Genomic DNA, 19,478 nt, shown 5'->3' with positions numbered 1-19,478 from the left:
CAATAGTCAAGCACTACTAAGAATCAAGCTGAAACAGACACATAATGATTCATATAATGGCTGTGCCTTGCAAATAACTAAAACCATTTGCACAGTGTATGCCTTTACAAGGGGCCTGTATTACAAGGAATTATCTACAATAACGAGTATTATAATGAATGTGTCTGCTATTTTTGAGAATAAAATGTAATGCAAAAATGTATGTAAATCACAATGAGCATTGCATCACAGAGGGACATTTAGTAGTCCGGTGCTTATATGACTGATAACCAATAATGAACTTGACAGACACACACTGTCTCTGTAGCACAAATCCAACGTTCCTGTGACAGTTTATTTTGGTCTCTCTCGTTACAAATCACTCTGTGTTTTCTGGTACCCTGGACCATGGCCAATGGCTTTATGCAAAGCAGTAATTCCATCCATCCCAGGAAACAGAGATCCCTGTCAAAGTGTTTCACACTTCTGTGCTGAGTGCTCATATGACCATGTTATGCATACTTGAATATGCCTTGGTTTTTAGTCACTGCTTCACCATTTCTAAAAATATTGATAAAGACTAGGCTGACAATTTGGATGGGAGGTTAAACTAACAAATGAATGAATGTGCAACAATTTATACATGTTATCCATTTATACAGCTGGATGTTTACTGAGGCAATTCTGGGTTAAGTACCTTGATCAAAGGTACAGCAACAGTACCCCAGTAGGGACTTGAACCGGCAACCTTTCAGTTACGAGCCCTGCTCCTGACTACTATGCTGCACTGCCACCCCGCCATTGAAACCACTGAAACTGTAGGATGATTACATGGCCAGACTGAGACTGGGTATTTGGCCTCTTTGCAATACGTGCCCAGGGATTTTTAACAGCCACAGTGAATCAGGACCATGGTTTAACACCTAACCCAAAAGATAAATCAGGATTATACAGGAAGCCTCTGATTTACACAGCAGTAGAAAAAAAGGACACATTTCTGTTGGCACCATTAAAGACATAATTTACTTGCTTAAAGTGGTATTCAGGTTAATTTGATAAACGTACGTGTTCATAGGGCTCAGCCTGTGCTCAGGACAAGCACCATTGTGTGTATGTTTTGTGAGGTGACAAATTATAATCACATTACAATGCACACATTGTGGCATGATCCACCTGTACTAAATCTGGCAACAATGGATACACATTGATGTATCCGGAAAGTTTGATCCACTTTATCCCTTTGGCTGCGTGGATCTGTATTGCATCATGCAACATTAATATTCTAGTCAAACAAGAATTTTTCTAACTGGGAAGAAATAAATTGTGAGCCATTATATGACAGTAATTTTAGTATTTAGTATTTGCTGATAACAGTCTACACTACATTGCTGTGGCTGAAGTTACCTGGGAAGTAAAGGTTATTTCTGACCATCTATTAATGTAGTCAGTGAAGGTAATTGCATAGCAACAATTGGCTCGAGATTTTTCATAAAGTCAGAATATGTCATCATGAAGTTTTCTCCATGCAGCATTGGGGAAAACTACTGGAAGATAATATATGTGACAACTGTCTTGATTTTATGGCACTTTGGCTTTAGTATCCATATCTGGCAACCGGATGAGGTCTCCAAGCTTTGTTCTCTCAGATCATGATGAGTAACATATGCAATCAGGATGAACTAGGTTGGAAGGAATTCTTACTGTTGGGGCGATCACAATAACACACCAGTCTGAATAAAGAGCAGAGGTATCAAAGTTACCAAAAGGACAAGCTAATGTAGATTCCTGAGTTTTTGAATTGCTGCAGTTCAGATGTTATCAGGTGTATAGGCCTCAATACATTTGTCATGCTCAGTTCACCATTAAGTCATGGACATCTTGAAATCACATTTCCACAGAGCTTTTAAAACACGTAATGGATTATTTTCCTGATTATTAATTTTATTCACAGTCTGTAAGCTTGTTCCATTAGGAATTTTTAAAAAGTTGTTGGGAAAGGGGAAAAGAGACTTGTGGTGGTAAATTTCTGTCCTGTCACAAATGAATGGAGATTATAAAACTTATAATCATCATTATAGCAGCTGGATAGGAAAAAGGCGTGGCCTTTTAGCTTTTATCTTGTACTAGCTCCTCACCCATATTACTTATACAAAGAACCCACATAAACAAATGCAATTATCAACAAACTAATTAATGTTTACATAAAAACTTATCAGAACAGCCCTGATGCATTCAGCTATCTAGTAGCCCCCAAAGAAGATTACAATACATTGCTATTAGAATGACAACCTAGGAAAAGGAAATACATATCCATTGCCACCACTTTCCTATTCTCATCACATACACACACAAGAAATACGAATATATTCACAGCTGAACGTGTAACAATCACGTTACTCATGTGTGTTATATTGTGCTAAAAACAACGCATCTCACAAAATGCAGTAAAAAAATCTTATCAAAGACAGACACATGTACTTGCCCTTTTATTTTTAATGTGGAACACTCACAGCAGTTTGGCCTTACATGTATGACAGCCTGTAGATCTGTGAGTGTGTTATTCTTTCTGCATGTGTTTTAATGCAATGTGCGGGCGCAGTCCAGTGGCTTGTCTTGGGGTAGCACGTTTGAAATGTATTGCGTAAACCATCCGCTAAATGAATGATGTGAATGATATTCCATCAATCAGTGGGTCTCAGGTGCAAGGGTAAACGAGAACACGAAAGATATGGAGGGAGATAAAATGTAATTCTGAGGCTGATTGTGTTCGAGGCTTTTCACAGCGAGAAAATCCCCCTACTGTCTAACAGAGAGAATTAAGAAATGCCGGGGTGCCGACAAACTGCTCGGTGCTGCAGAGGCTGGGTGATCGCGGCTTGTCCCGCCGATGTCGTAACTCGGAGTTTCAGGACCAAGGACAGAGAGAAACGTAGTAGCCGAGCCCGTAGACCGTTCGATTAGGTGTTGAATTATTTATATGTTCCCCTTGAGTCGCGCGAGGAAGTCCTTGTGCAGTCACCCTATTGATCAATGTCTGTTCGAATGCTGGATGACCGTCACATGGAAATATACTAGCGCTGTAACTTCTACAGCTCAGAAAATAAGAATTAGTTGCCAGTCCTTGGGATGATTGTCAACTTTTTAGTTCATAAAGGTGATAAGCCACGTTATACGTGGTATGAGTCCGTAAGTGTGCGCTTAGAAGTGAACCCCTTAATATTACTCACTAAGATCGTGTCAAACGAATGCGACATTTCTTGTAATTATTTGTTTGCAAGACGATATTGAATATGGGGAATTTGCATCAATTCAAACCTACATAGATGTGATCCGCATTTCTGAACTTAAGATAATGCAGAGCAGGTAAAACGTACATTTCAAAATAAAGAACACAGTATTCTAGCATCTTTTAAGCCGCAATGTTGTTCTCAAAATCGGTTAACAGGACTGCTGTCTACAAGGGCAAATGATTTGATTTGTGCTCATTGAAGTCGGAAGATATTTTGTCATCTCTCCTGCCTGCTGCAACTTATGTAGCAACAGATCCATCTACCCGAGCAACATTGCGGCTGTGCATTAATTTATAACCCATATTTGGTAGCAGACGCGAGGAGCGGCCCCCAAACCGGTGCGAACCGGTTGTGGGGAGCTGTCTTTTCTCAGTCCGGGATGAGGGGCGTCTCATCGTGGTTGCGAGATGGTGCTCCTCTCGGTTGGAGCGATACGATAAGAGCTTTTGTCACGGTAGGATAGAGGGAAATAAACGGACATCTACGAGTGATAGCGAAAGTTTTCTCAACTTTAAAGCGTTCAATATATTTCAGTGAAGGTGCTGGCATGGGACATGCATTACCAGTAACATATACAGAACCCGATACCAACAGTTTCATCAGTGGATGAAATATTATTAAATGCATTTCCTAATCCCCACCTAATATAAACCATTTATGCTCTGGCCCCCTGCTTAACTATGTTTCTCTACAATCACCGCTCCTAAGACAACACAATCGAATAGCTGCTCTGTGCTCAGGAGGATATTTTAAGTCGTGAGCATTGCCTGTCTCGTAACAACCATTATGCCTGCGGGACGGGCAAGCAGGAACCGTCTGTTCCACGCATCGGCAGCGGCTCTCCAAAAAATAAGTGTTTGTTATAACATGAACAGACATACAGCAGGAAACCATGCCCACTGCGCCCCCAGACGCACACGGACGCTGGCGCGCAGAGGGAGATCGGAGTAGCAACAGGGTATTTGGAGACGCCGGGAGGCAGAGCGTTCAGTGAAAGATGGAGAATATTTGCAGGTGTGCTCGTGTTCCTGCTCTATCCCCCGCTGGGACCTCCTGACGTGAGCCTGCTCAACCAGCGCCAACCCCTTAACTAAGTGACTTTGGGGCGGAAGGCATAATGAATCGGAAACAAAGACTCGATGCCCTTTGTGCGCGCGTGGGTTCGCAGCCCCACACCTGCTGAAATGCTGGACAGCTTCCGTCACGGATGCAAACGAAATTCTGCACCGGGGTTTGCCTGCGAGTGTGTCGTGGCCTAAGGCATGACAAAGACGAAAAGGGATGCGACCGTTCGCTTACAAACAACCCAGCTTCTTAGGGTTGTACAGTCTCCTCGTCATTCCTGCTATTTAATGAAACAATCGCTATAATCGCCGATCGTCTGCATAAATGAAGTGGTAAAACAGGGAATGTGGGGGGGACTGTTTCACTTTATGTAACAGGGCGCACAACGTCAAGCTCAAAAGGATACCCGTATCCATCATCTCATCGCCGATTCTGAGGAGAAAGCAGCCGAGACAAGGAGGCTGGGGGAGGAGGAGGTGGGGTAAAGGCGGAACAAACCGGTGCCGGATACACGCTGTAGCTGCTCGCCCGCACTGCAGATTAACTCTTGAGGCGCCGAGGATCCAGGCTAGCGGGTGAGTTCATAAAATTTCCTCTGTCTGTCCATCCACTGGTGTATATTAATGTGAGTGTTTGCACAGTGAGACGGCCAGGCTTAGTTTCTGAATGCCTGCAGTGAAAGTTAAGCCTGTCATAACCAACATCGGCAGGTGCAATGGCAGCGAACGCAGGTATGAAACACCGGAGAGGTGAGAGGCAGCCGGGACACTCTGCCCTCCTTCCGAACATTTCACAGTTTCAATGTCCTTTTTGAGGCTCATGCTCAACGTCTACATTTCATGTGCTACTGTATTTTCATATCGGTGGCGTTAGATGTCCGAGTCTGTCGTTTGGATTTGGTAGTTTCTCGCGAAAGTTGCTTGGACAGTTTTGACATTGCTAGGACACGAGAACGGTCCGTATGTATAAAAACTTTCACTGACAGCTATGACAGAACCGACAGCCCTGGACGAATCAGCGTCAGGTGTATCTAATCTCAACGTCTACATGGTGGCAATTACATAAAATGCCTGCTGGAAATGAGGAAGCGCATTCCTGATTGGAAGTATCAGATGAAAAATCTTTCGGTCGTGGTCGCAAGAAAAATGTGCAATTACCAGCATAAATTGGCAATTGTCAATGCAGCTCCAAACTGTAGGCAATGATGTAGAATCTGATCAACAGAAATTACTAGAAAGTGACTATTAGCGTCCAGCATGAATTCATATGAGTATGGATGGCAATGATTTTGGCATCAAGGAAATTAGTTCACTGCAACTTCTTCCAGAGTTTGCAACCTCAAACACAGAGCTTTAAAACACACGAATAGATTTACTCTCAGCATTTAGTGTCCTGTAATTTTACCATATGCTCACGTCTTTATTTATCAGGGCTTAACTTTTCCCACACAACTGCTGTCGCCTTCAGGGCTGTACGCTTGCTTTCAGGCGATTTCTCCGTTAATCAATTTTCTTGACAGATCCATTGGTTCGTGGCAGACTGCAGCCAGCCTTTCCGTCGGGAAGGGCATTGGAGTACTAAGGTCATTTTTATTGAGAGTATTTGTAGTATCACTGCAATTCCAACAGTACACCACCTCTTCCCGGCCAAATTCCCAACGTGTGTCATCAGCTACACAAACAGTCATCCCACGACTCAGTGTGCAACTGTCATGTGTTCATGTTCTTGGGGGGAGACAATGAATATTCAGAATAAAAGGCAATGCATAAAGTACATCCCAGGCAAGTAAACAAGGCAATATCACAACACTGTATGGACACAGAGTAAGTGTGGTGCACATGCCACACCCATGTAGTTTATCCATTGTCTTGTTTCCCAGTCAGCACATGCACTTATACGGAGTGATTTTTGTCTGCATCGGAAGCACTTCATTGGTCACTGTGGAAAAACAGGAAGTGCATGTGCCCTCTCCGCCTGACTACACCCTGTCACGCTCTCTGCATGACATTTGTAGCAGACATGATCAAAGCCCCGGGCTGACTCATACTAACAGAGTGACACACTGGGGGCTGACTAGCGAGCGGGGCACTGGGAGGATTATGTACACATGGAGGGTGTGCAGTTTGTGCATTAGGGCATTTGATCATGGGTAGCGGTGAATCCGCAGGCCCAGTGTTTGGGATCAGCGTTGGAATGTGTTGCTTACTCAGAGAAACAGCTTTAAGAGCATGCAAAGTGACCCTACAGTCTATATTACATTACAGACATTATTGGCATTTAGCTCTTTTCCAGAGTGACTTACATTGGTTACAGGTTACAATGTTTTTCATTCATACAGCTGGATATTTACTGAGGCAATTGTGGGTTAACTACCTTGCCCAAGGGTACAGCAGCAGTGCCCTAGAGGGGAATGAAACCTGCAGTGTTTTGGTTGCGAGTCCTGCTCCTTAACCACTATGCTACACTGCCACCAAAAAAGCCAATAAAGTCACAAACTTTTTAATTCCACTTTAGGAAATGACTACAATATTCTGTAGTTGATTCCTCCAATGAGGTCAAGAAATGAAACAAGAAGTCGAGATTAAAAACATTTCAAAAGGGACTGTTAAATTATAGAAGAGATAAGGGAATGACAAGCATGCATGTTGCATAACACTCAGCCCCTGGTCACACATAGAGCCCTAGAGCCGTGTATAATGAACACCACATGTGTGTGCAAATCACAGATTTGCAGAAACACTAAATAAGCATCTAGAAACAGATTTATTGAAGAGGCCACTGTGCTGAAAAAATATAATTGGACATTTCATCCCTGACATTTAACACAAAGCCTGATTGGATCTGCCCTGTTCACACATAGGCTTTGGATCCTTGTCATATGGACAATTTGAGGATGTTCACAGATTCTTGATTCCCAAATTGGACTAGAGATGTGTAAAAACGTAGAATTACGAACACTAGGTGTAAAGAATGAACAGCAGTTCCTTAATGGAGTTCTCTGTGAATGTGTATCCAAAGTGAATTAAGTCTGTACCTCAAGATGTTACTTCCGCATATGTATAATTCAAGCACCTCTGAGTAAATTAAACATGGCCATAAAAGACTCTCGCTATAAGAGTCTAAAACCTCTCTGATTCGTCCACAGAGAGATCAGTCTGGCCTTGAGCTTTCTCTGCTTTTCGGCGTCGGCCTCCGGTTTGCGACGGGGAACATGCTGTACCGCTGAACTTTCTTCCCCCCCCCCCCCCCCCCCCCGTGTCTGAGCAGTTGTGTTTCTCTTCGTCCGTGCCGTTGTGTTCCTCTCCCGTCCGAGCCGCTGCTGCCCTCTCTGCGCTCGAGCTGTTGCATTCCTGAACTTCTGAGCTATGAATAACGGCACCCTGACACACCAACTGGCTGCTGATCGCTGTGATCGCGGCGCTGGTGTGAGTCACAGGAGATCATGAGTGCTACTAACAGGGACAGATCAGCAGCAGCACCATGGCTGCGGTCCAGCACAAAGCGAGGACATTAAGAATGGTTGCTCCTGATTAAGGTATCAGACTGAAGAAGATACAATATCCAATTACCTTGTGCAACTTTCTATTGCAATTACTGCCGTTATGAATCCAGCATTATGCAGTGTTTTGTTTTTTTTTTTTTCTGAAGGTTGTTGAAGCTCAGATATTGATTACTCTCCTGATTACTGGTCATAGTTGGTGAAAGTGAAGGGAGCATTCAGAAGCTGCTTATCATTAAGTCAGAGGTCATTATCCACTATCATGCCTTTGACCAGCACACAGTCTTACTTCCCAGGTCAAATGATATGGCTTGCATTTTGCATATTAGGAACTGATAGAGTGGGATGCTTACTGAGACAGGTCAGGCTCTGTAGCAGGATAAGGGGGCAGTCACAGAACCATGCCCCCCCTCACCACGCCCGCTACCCCAATCCTCAGGTCTCCCTTTCACACTTCTGCCTCCTTGAAGAGGCCTTGAAATCCCAGTCTGCTGTCTCTCTGTAAGTGCAGTGGAGCTCTGCTTTGCCCTGCCCCTCGGGGGGGGGGGGGGGGGGGGGGGGGGGGTGTCTCTTGGAACAGAGGCAGGTGGGGGGTCCATGCACACTGTGGGGAGGGGGAGGGGGGTAAGCAGAGGGAAAAGTATGGTGCAGGGCCACACCTCTCTCAGCACGCCGGCGTAACCCACCCCCCAGCGTGCCCCCGCTGCAGTTCTGCAGTACCCAACCCTCCCGGGACGTCTGAGCGGCCTCGGCCACAGCGGAGTTAATCACTGCAAGAGTGACGTATCATTATCTCAGCGTTTAGCAGAGGAGACCGGAACATCAAAAAGGACGTTCTACTTTCAACAGATAGCATTAATTACCCATTACTAATTAATTATTAATGCTTATTCTTTTTAAGGGAGAAAATAGGCTTTAAAAATTAGATAAAAATACATATTTAAAAAATTATTTAATAAATCTCCATTTTAAATAATATGTGCTATTAGAAATATTATAAAAATTCAAATATTGAGAGATTCTCCAGAGATGGAGTGATAATGTGATCCTTAAAAATATAATTGTGTTTTTCTCTGAATTTGAATCCATTTCAATTTCACAGTCAAATTAGTGTAGTAAGATAATGCCATGACTGTATTTTAGTTAGCATTTGTATTTTTATGTATTTTGTATCTATCCGATATTGAACTGAGAGATACAGGTAATATCATGAGAGCTACACCTACTCCTCTCCTCTCCAGCTGGCTGTAAGAATGAAACAGACAGATCTCATAGGCTCAACAGATCAAAGGTAACGTAAGTGCCAGTGTCTTTGATCTGTGTCGGGGAGTGGGGCATTTGATGGACACATTGACATACATTGATTCAAATTTACAAATTAACATGGAAGCAATCATTGCAAGAAGACAGATTAATAGCAAACTCAGACTGAATTCCAAGATAATCTGACAAATGGAAATGCAACCATATAATTCAATTGGTCTGGGTTTAGTGTACTGCCATTGTTGTATTTAATTCAAGACAAAAAAAGATTTAAATAATCGACGATTATTTAATTTGCTTGGTAACACAATTACTTTCATTAAATTTAATTTCATTAATTTAATTCAATTTGATGCATACATGGATTTATTTTCCACCCTTCATACACACGGCTACAGCATCTCGCGAAACAAAGGCATGCAAGAAAAACTGAAATCACGTTCATTCATTCCTTATCTTATGAGGCAATTTAAACCCAGTCATTAATTAATCAATCCAGTCAACAAGCAAATCTCCATCTGTTTGTGAGATTCAGTGCCTTGTATTCACTCCTGCTCTCCAAACTGTAACAATAAAGAAATATTACTTGGAAAGAGACATTTTATTAAACCTACCGAAGCTTATGTTTAAGTGCAAATCGCATGCTTGCAAAGGAATTGGCAGCAGTTTCAGATAGCCACAGTCCGAAGTGGAGGCTACAGAAGCCAGGGGAACCTCACACAGACAGGGGAAGCCCCAATGAGAGATTGGTGCAAAGCATTCTGAGACTTTGGACAGACTCCAAGAGAAAGTCAGAGTGGGCACTCTGTGGACTTCAGCTAAGACAGCTGATGTCAAAGGACCTTTAACTAGCTGAGCACTCTGTGTAGGTGCCCAAATCCATGCCCGCATACATGATCACTGTGTGAAAGGATGAGCAACACAGGTACCCATGGGACAGCTCTTACTGAATAGTCTTTGACCTGGTTTTTCCATTACTGGATGATAGGTAACAACAGAGTAAGCAGTTTCCCTGTCTGAATTCAGATATGCAGATTCCTGAACAGAGAGAACAGAAAGTATCCACGGTTTTTCCCCATTCCTGTGGCAGACTCTGGGTATGGCTGTACTGGCCCTACAGCAGAGTAGTGAATACTGACCCTGCAGGGACACAGGGCTTGAGAGTTCCACTCATGGAGATAATTCTACCGTAAGCTGACCTTGTGCTCTCTAGTACAGCTGTGGATGACTCGGGGCATCACAGAGTGCTTTATAAATTAGTTTTGGTGACTGACAATCTGAAAAAAAAATGTATATAGCAAAAAAAAGAAGAATGAAATGAACACTTGATCTTTGTCTTTTGCAGGCACACAATACTGGGCAAGGGGATCCTTCACAAGCACATATAGACTTACACAAGTGCATACAACCATTCACAATCACACAAAAGAAAGGTTGGCAAGTCTCTCATTGTACGCCTCAGTTACATTCTGCTGCATGTCACTTTGGCATACAAGTTCCCCACTGGAAAGAGCCACAAACACTCAGAGAGCAGGTGAGCAGCGTAAACAGCCGCCGAGAGACTGAACACAGACAGATTCTCTCTGGAATGGACATTCTTAAAAAACAGTGAGTCAGGCAGACAGTCAGCGTGAGAGCCAAACGGCCAAAAGTCAAGTCAGTACTGAGACAGAGACTCAGTCAACCAATCAGATTAAACCACACTCCAGTCTAGCCTACTGTGGGATAGCCAGCGAGTTATCAGTCTAGATATCAAGTTATTAGCTATCAGTCTTTCACAGTCACACAATCACACAGCCATTCAGACTTACTTTGTTAGCCATCTCAGTCAATGAGGCATTCATAAACCACTTCATTGGCTGGACACTGAGAAAGAGCCCCCCACGCAGCCAATCCAAGCCGGTCTGGCAGGAGGGGAGCAGCCAGTGAGAGCCCGGTGGACAGAGCAGACAGACGGAACCCCCGTGACCCGGATGCAGAACATCCTCGAGCAGAACTTGGACATGGCCACGGCTCTGCTCGCCGGAGAGAAGCTGAAGGAGCTGATCCTGCCGGGCTCGTCGCAGGACGAGAAGGGCGGGGCGCTGGCGGGGCTCATGGTGCAGCTGAAGCTGGAGCTGCCCTTCGACCGCGTGGTCACCATCGGCACCGTCATCATCCCCATCCTGCTCGTCACCCTGGTCTTCACGCGTAACTTCGCAGGTCAGTGACGCTCGCCGTGCCAGCAGATCAGCTGACTCCCACTGCACAGAACAAGCAGCGCAGAGAAAAGAAGTCCAGTGATCTGTCGCCTTCCACCGATACACTGACATGACAATATATATCAGTGCTGACTGCTGATAAAAGTTGCCACAGAGCACTAACACACCAGCCAAAACACTGACAAACTGATACGCAATATACTGACAGATAGCTCCACCACATACACCCTTGTATTGAGTTACATTACAGTGCTGTGTAATGTAGATTCACAGATACTCATTAAGGGGCATATCAAAACTGCTGTCAGTAGATTCTTTTCAAAAGCACTCACCTTAGATCAGGTTCATTTCTTTACTATACTGGGTGGGATAAAATTACTGTTGTCTTAACTGGTCCTGGTTCTGTGTAAAGGGGCAGAATCTGCATGGTGCCATGCACTCTCAGCTGATTTTTTGGCATTAGTTGATTAACATACAGTAACAGACGCAGTGGTTTACTTTCATTAAAGCATTAGTTTTGTACCAACAACTCTGTATAGTGTACACCATCACAATTCACCAGTATCAATGAGTCATAATTGCTGTTTTGTCTCCCCAGCTGCGTTGGAAAGTCATGATATCATCCTTAGTATGCTTTATTTCTAATCACATGTGATCCAGGCAGCTTCCTTATACAGTCTTTAGGGAACTCTTACCTATATGTTTATTCATAATTACAGTACCTACCAAAATTCTACAAGTAATTTTTCAATTATATCCTAAAAATAGTTTACATTATTTTAAATACTTCTCTCAAACAGAACTTGAATCTAAAATCAATCAAATTATTTCCATGGCTCGAACAAATACACATTACAACACTGAGATATTCCCACGTGTTAGCAGTGTAGCAGTATCAGTACGTATCAGTGACCTAATGATAAAATTCTGTCTCTGGTATGAACACACAGATACCTGCACACTGGTACACAGCAAGTCCACACTGCGCTGACGGATACTGTACACTGATGGTGGCACACAAACACACAGCAATCCTTATACGAGTTCAGGGGCACACTGGCTCAGGGTTTCCCACCCCCAGTCACACTCTGCTGATGTAGTTTCACCTAGAGGGGCCAGGATAGTTTGGTGCGTGATGGGTTAAGGACGCAGTCCCCAGTTTTTGTGCTTGAAAGATGTGTGCGGAGATTAGGCCGGGCAGGCTTGGGGAGGGGTGGGTGTATTGCGGAGTGCTGAGTCAGGCTGTCTGCATAGCAGCACAGACCAGCTGTGACTGAACGTTTGACTTGCAGTGGGAGAGGGGGGTGGGCGCCCGTCTCTGCATTCCCCGCACTGGTGCAGTTTCCCCTCTGTGGAATAACCGCCCGTTTTACCAGACCTTAAAGGGCCAGTAAAAAATAAGCATTTAGCATCCACCTATGGGAGCCATACTGTAGTTTTGGGTCAAACTGTGTCCATTTGGGCCACACGTGCAGTAAGCGAGACTTAGGATATGAGTATGGAGCCCTGTTAAGGAAGTGAAACTGAGATCGAAGTGGCTGCTGGTCAGCTGGATGTGATTTACAACATGAAATACAATATTGGACAGAACACCTGAGGAGACACTTAGCCCAGACTGGACTGAAAAGGTAAAAACTAAAGTACAACCTCAGCATGAATAACAGAGAACAGTAATGTCAGAATGTTCGAATTTCAAAAGGCCTTCCTGTAATCTCAAGTCAAAAGAGTTATTATTGCCGCTTATTATAGTAGAAGTGTTCTATTGTGCTGGAGGTCGCTCTGGATAAGAGTGTCTCATTAATGTATGTAATGTAATGTGAGGTAATGTAATGTAAAAGTTTGTGTCTAATGGGACTAGGCAGCAGTAACATTCTGTTGTCCATCTCTGCCTCTCAGAGGAGTCCATATACTGCTACACCCCGCACAACTTCACCCGTGATCAGGCCCTATACGCCCGGGGCTACTGCTGGACTGAGCTGCGGGATGCGGCGCCCGGGGTGGAGCCGGCCCTCAGGCCCTCCCTGTTCGAGCACAAGTTCCTGCCCTACGCCCTGCTGGCCTTCGCCGGCATCATGTACCTGCCCGCCCTGGGCTGGGAGTTCATGGCCTCCACCCGGCTCACCTCCGAGCTCAACTTCCTGCTGCAGGAGATCGACAACTGCTACCACCGGGCGGCGGAGGGCCGGGCGCCCAAGATCGAGAAGCAGATCCAGTCCAAGGGGCCGGGCATCACCGAGCGGGAGAGGCGCGAGATCATCGAGAACGCCGAGAAGGAGAAGAGCCCCGAGCAGAACCTCTTCGAGAAGTACCTGGAGCGGCGGGGGCAGAGCAACTTCCTGGCCAAGCTCTACCTGGCCCGCCACCTGGCCATCATCTGCCTCAGCTCCATCCCCATCTCCTACCTGAGCGCCTACTACGCCCGGCAGCGGCAGAACGAGTTCACCTGCGCCCTGGGCGAGCCGCCCGACGCCAGCAGCCCCCCGGACCTCCGCCTTTCCGTCAACTGCAAGCTCCCGGCCGTGCAGCTGCAGCGTATCATGGCGGCGGTGGACCTGGGCCTGCTCTGCACCGTCAACGTCATCATCCTGGTCAACCTGCTGCACCTGTTCGTGGTGCGCAAGTCCAATTTCGTCTTCGACAAGCTGCACAAGGTGGGCATCAAGACGCGGCGGCGCTGGCAGAAGTCGCAGTTCTGCGACATCAACATACTGGCCATGTTCTGCAACGAGAACCGCGACCACATCAAGTCGCTCAACCGGCTGGACTTCATCACCAACGAGAGCGACCTCATGTATGACAACGTGGTGCGGCAGCTGCTGGCCGCGCTCGCCCAGTCCAACCACGACGCCACGCCCACCGTGCGGGAGTCCGGCGTCCAGACCGTGGACCCGGGCCTGGACCCTGCCGTCCTGGGGGTGGGGGAGCTGGGCGCAGAGCCGCTGGTAATCAAGAGACCCCGTAAGAAGATGAAGTGGATCCCCTCTTCCAACCCCCTGCCTCAGCCCTTCAAGGTAAGGTCCAACTGACCACACATCATATTCATTTAGCAGACACTCTTATCCAGAGCAGCTTCCACAGGACCAAGCCAGAGCTACCACCGCTGACTAGACATTGAACTACTTTGTACTTGTTTTATTCTAGTTCAGCGTTTCCCAAACCTCTCCTGGAGGACCCCTTGTCCTGCATGTTTTAGATCTCTCCCTGCTCCAACACAGCTAATTCAAATGATCAACTCGTTATGAACTCCTGAAGCTGCTTACTAACAAACTTGATCATTTGAATCAGCTGTGTTTATTCATACCTTAGCACATTCTGTTAACTACTGGCTCAAACTCAGTCTTCCAGAATCAAAGCATGTCTGTCCATTTTGCCTGTTGGCAAACAGAGCAGAGTACAGAGTAACTGATCATTACATGGTCTGGCTGGATTATCTCACTGCTCTCAGTCTATTCACATAACATCAGGATCAGTGGACCCCTGATGGCAGTTTGCACCTTTTCTAAACTTTCCTCCGTTTTCCCTGTCCTTCAGGAACCCCTGACGTTGGTGCGGCTGGAAAACAGCACCAAGCCTGAGAAGCCCAAACCGGTGCGTCGCAAGACGGGGGCAGAGAGCTTCATCGCCCCCCTGCTGGACACCAAGAGCACACAGCACCCCCCCAACAAAGGTACAGAGAGGACTGAAACAGGCCTGTTTTCGGGGGCACTTACCCATATAACCTGTTATGCAATTCATATATCTGTTCTCCACAGGTATTACATTACATTACACTATATGCATTTAGCAGACACACTTATCCAGAGCGACTTCCAGCACAACAGAATACAATACAACACAATACAATATAACAGAACAGTATCCATTCAATTTAAAAGGGCAACAGTGTCAGACCAGGCTAACAACACTCATTCAAGCCCTACCACAAGTTAACTTGCAAAACCCGACTAGACAAGGAAAGCCAAGCACAACTACATCACAATACTACATGTAAAATAAACATCCAAACCTAAGAGGTAGCAGGTGTGTGAATCACACACAGTAGCAAAGCGGCTAGGACCACAGGCTGAGCCCTGTGATCCACACACCACCGGGTTAAGTCTGGGCTGTGTCATTAGTGCCCTCCGACTGGGGAGCCGGAGCCGTGGGATATAATTGGCTTCATCTTGACAGGGTCAGGTGGACTTACATTGCCCAGGACTCTAAATTTGGTGCAGAAACAGGGAAAAGGAAACCAAAAATAATGATGAGAAAACAGATATGATATAAATGATCCTGCCCCACAAAACCTACTAAAAATGGACTTTCTCTGGACAAGGCTGCTGGTGCTATGGGTTTTCCACACACCAGGTCATTACATTCAGTGGAGTTGGGAGCTCTGCTGCAATTTATGGGTTTGTTTGTTAAAGTGGAAATGTCTTCATGCCATCGTGTCCAATGGGAACCTCCTCCCACCCAAAGTCAGCCATGGGCCACCGAAGGCTACGCCTCTCAGCGCATACAAATCACTGAATATGTAAACTGACGTGTGTATTCATTCGCAAGCTTTTACTCGCTTCTGCACTGATTTCCGGGAGTTTTGCCTAGCCACCTTTTTCCTGGGCACAGGTAATCATTTTCCCCCACTAAAATGGCACTGGGTTTTCCGCATTTTTAATGAAATCGCTCTGTTCAGCCCTTTGGGGCGATGCAGTGGGAAGAAAAGCTCCGTAAGGAAGCCATTATGAGTGCCAGCCTGATGCAGTGCAATAGGCCTGACTGAAGGTGCATAGGTTGTCCAGAGACTGAGCGCTCTGACCTCTTGCCTCCAGGAGCCGCGGACCTCGGCGGGGGCGGGGTGGAGAAGAAAAACGCGCGAAACTTCTCCCTGGATGTCCAGCCGTACACTCTGACCTTCAGCAAGCCCAAAGCCAAGACGACCCAGGCCGAGCCCCTCCCCCCGGAGCGGGGCCTGGACGCGGTGTTCATCGAGGGCACCCACAGCATCGTCCACGTCTCCACCTCCATCACAGGTGATACACTGGGACACTCCACACTGAAAATACTGCAACATCTATCTCATCTCTATTCGCTGTATAATGTTTATTAGAGGGGAGCCATTTTAGCATCTACATTTACATTTACATTCACATGTATTTATTTGACAGACACTTTTATCCTTACAAGTGAATTACAAGTGAGGCAAAGTACAACACAAGCAAAAATTTTAAAACAACACCCTGTCCAACTTGGTAAAAAGTGGGAGTAATATGGGGAGCAAATGACCATTTCTGTATAACTCACTGTGCAAAATTACTGCTTTGTACCAAATATCAAAGACTGGTATTTTCCCATTATGATGCAATCTTTTCTAATATGTGGCCTCTGTGGGAAAATTTTACAGTAATTTTCCACTTCTCAAAACTCAGGAGTGAGAGTTGGTCTCAAACCAACTTCTTTTTAGTATATCGTTTCAAAGCTTAGGGCAGCCATAATTTGACTTAAGTCATATGCTTACAATTATGTTAAGTTTTTTTCCACTGACTAACACTCTGGAAACTGGGGTTCAGGTAACTGCCTGTGGCTACAGCGCCATTTTGTTCCTCAGGCTAAGCCAGGTCTGCTGTGACTGTGAGGAATACTCTGAAGAAGCCCTTCCATGAACTTAATATCCTTTCTGCCAGAACACAGCTCTTTCAGGAAAACAAAGGAGGCCATCAGAGCACATGTGAGCTGAGAGAAGAGCGCTTGTGTCTGAAATCGCATTAGGGACACGCCGTGGCCTCACCTGGGCTGAGGATTAATATTTGCCATTTCCTGCCCCTCTCTCTCCCCAGAGAAAAAAGACACTCTCTCCGAATCCCCAGCCCCACCTTTCTCAGCTGTGACCCTCCCCACCACCTCCTACTTGAACGGGGGCACGGGCAGCCTGCCCGCCACCTCCTCCGCCCACCCCCCGGAGATCTCCCAGCCTGACGCCTCCGAGAGCCAGGGCGGGCCCTTTGGCTGCAACCCCGCCCACCCGCTGCTCAGCATCCACCGCACGCTGTACGAGGAGGAGGAGGAGGAGGAGGAGGAGCCAGGGCGAGGGGGGAGGGACAGGCTGGACGAGAGGCCCGCCGGGGAGCTGATCGCCGCCGGGGAGTGCTGAGAGGGGGCGGAGCCGCGCCCTGCCCCGCCGCCCGCCTGGCCCCCCTGCTCATCCTGCCGCCACTCACCGCTGCCGCCACCCGCCCCGGTCACCCCAGATCAGTTTCGGCCACTCGCGGGGGTTAGGCAGAAGGGTTGGGCTCGCTGATCCTAGAACAGTGCTCGGGGATGCTCTCTGCTCGGATCTCCAGAGAATGGAGATCCCAGATCTGTCCATATCTCACACCACCACTGCTCATCACCCCATCACGTGTGCACAGAGACTGAGATGGATAGAGAGCTGGTCTCAACACCATGCTGTGAAACACTGCGCACTGGTTTCGCACACCACTGAATTATGCTATTGTTTCTCATTGACTACATCTCATCACAGCTCAATCAAGCCAGTTAGAACTGGACAAAGCAATGCAGTCACTGAATGGACTGTGGTACTCACAAATCATACTGCGCTTTTCACACACAAATTCAATTGACAGCCTGCTGTTCCTTCTCAATCAAGCCAGCGACAATATGTGGAAGGGCAAACGCATGAGAAAACAGCAGCCTTTCATATCACTGCTAAACTGCTATAAACGGTAAAAAAAATAATTACCACTTATTAATAACTCTAATGGCTACTATTTAATACCTATTACCTTAGGTAGACAAGCCAGGAGTTATTCATATTTTAAAGCATCAAGTAAAATGAGCAAATACGAAAATAACTAAACCAATTGCAAAGGATTTAAAAAAAACTGTTTAAAAATGGACTTTCCACACTGTCTGCTCAGATTAATAGATTTAAATTGATGTACAGCTCTAACATTGATACAATGCTCATCAACATCCCCACTTCCTGACCTAAGACATGTACGTCCATGGCAGCACAAACTGAAACCTTATTGCCTATTTTGAACTGCTTTGACAAATAAGTCAATCTTGTGTTTGTTACCTCTTTACTAACGCTATAAATAGAGCCTGGGGAAACAACAGGACTGGCTGCTGAGTCATCGTGTCCGAGAGGCAGAGGGTGGTGATACTGTGTACCTGCAGCATGTACAGAAGCACATTTGTGACACCTACTGGTAATGCCGGTCACTGCCACTCTAGTGAACACCTCGACGGGACAGACCGAGGGAGAGGTGAGCAATCTGAGGATAGTCACACTGCCATGCCCTGCGATGCCGCACAGCATCAACACCCCCCGCTACTGAGTGCTGATCCAGGTTCAGCTGACCTAACCCTAACCCTGCTGCCGACTGCTACGTGGAGGAAGCTGAAACTGATCCAGAATCAGTGCTCCGGGGCGGTCAGACTCATGCACCCTGGGTGAGGGCCACAGAAGTGCTGAGGTACAGAGAGGCCGATGCTGACTCCACCACGTCACACTGGGACCTCTCAGTGGACCACAGCCTCTCACACTTTCAAACCACCTGTGCCCTCCCGGGAAATACGATCCCCGCTCACCTTTTCATCGCCGTTCACCTGCCTGGATCCCAAGCTGGTGGTCTGTTCCCGCAGGCAGGTGACGCAGAGGGGGCGGAGTTTACAACGCAGGCGGCTCCCGCTTTCGCGTCGCCACGGTGACTCCCCTGTGACTGGGCCACGCCCACCGCACGAGCCCTCACCGTATGCCCTGCAACAGGGGCAGAGACGTGGCCGATGCACAGAAAGCACACACAGGGGGCCGCTGTGCCCCACGCGCACCCTCTCATTGCACCCGCCTCATCGACCACCAAAGAACAGCACGCTTGTCAGAACGAATGGTAGACCGTAGAATAACAATAGTAATTGTATTTAGCTCCTTTCATCAGGGATAACGTCACGGAGAACCATGGTAGAGAATCACCGTCACCCCCCCCCCCCCCCCGACCCCTTCAGGAAGCAGCTTTAGGACGCGCACTTGCCTCAGACTGAATGTGCCTCGTGGATGTGTGGACACCGTGTGCCAGGTGGAAAGCAACTCTCCCGCCCCTCTGCTGCCAACAAGCACACCAGCTCCAACCTCCTAAACCAGCAGTAAGAGTAGTGGTGACATCACACGCAAAGGGAGCCAATCGGGATTCCGTGTGAGGA

General features: G+C 46.7%; 1 protein-coding gene across 1 annotated transcript; it reads left to right on the top strand.

Moving 5' to 3' along the window:
* The first annotated feature begins 4,260 nt into the window (after positions 1-4,260).
* Positions 4,261-18,019, top strand: panx2 (pannexin 2). The gene is made up of 6 exons (XM_036520439.1): positions 4,261-4,909; positions 10,442-11,298; positions 13,194-14,308; positions 14,829-14,964; positions 16,106-16,306; positions 17,111-18,019. Exons 2-6 carry the CDS (start codon positions 11,070-11,072, stop codon positions 17,422-17,424), a joined length of 1,995 nt encoding a protein of 664 aa, XP_036376332.1. The 5' UTR covers positions 4,261-4,909; positions 10,442-11,069; the 3' UTR covers positions 17,425-18,019.
* The last annotated feature ends 1,459 nt before the right edge of the window (positions 18,020-19,478 follow it).

The sequence above is a fragment of the Megalops cyprinoides genome, chromosome 25, assembly GCF_013368585.1.
Source record: "Megalops cyprinoides isolate fMegCyp1 chromosome 25, fMegCyp1.pri, whole genome shotgun sequence".
In the NCBI taxonomy this organism is placed as follows: Eukaryota; Metazoa; Chordata; class Actinopteri; order Elopiformes; family Megalopidae; genus Megalops; species Megalops cyprinoides.
The sequence above is the reverse complement of the archived record's forward strand: the minus strand, read 5'-3'. Positions and strand labels throughout refer to the sequence as shown.

Coding starts and splice junctions, on each gene's coding strand:
- panx2 (XM_036520439.1), top strand. CDS start 11,070: ATGCAGAACATCCTCGAGCAGAACTTGGACATGGCCACGGCTCTGCTC. Junction 11,299..13,193: donor CTTCACGCGTAACTTCGCAG/GTCAGTGACGCT, acceptor TCTGCCTCTCAG/AGGAGTCCATATACTGCTAC. Junction 14,309..14,828: donor CCCTGCCTCAGCCCTTCAAG/GTAAGGTCCAAC, acceptor CCTGTCCTTCAG/GAACCCCTGACGTTGGTGCG.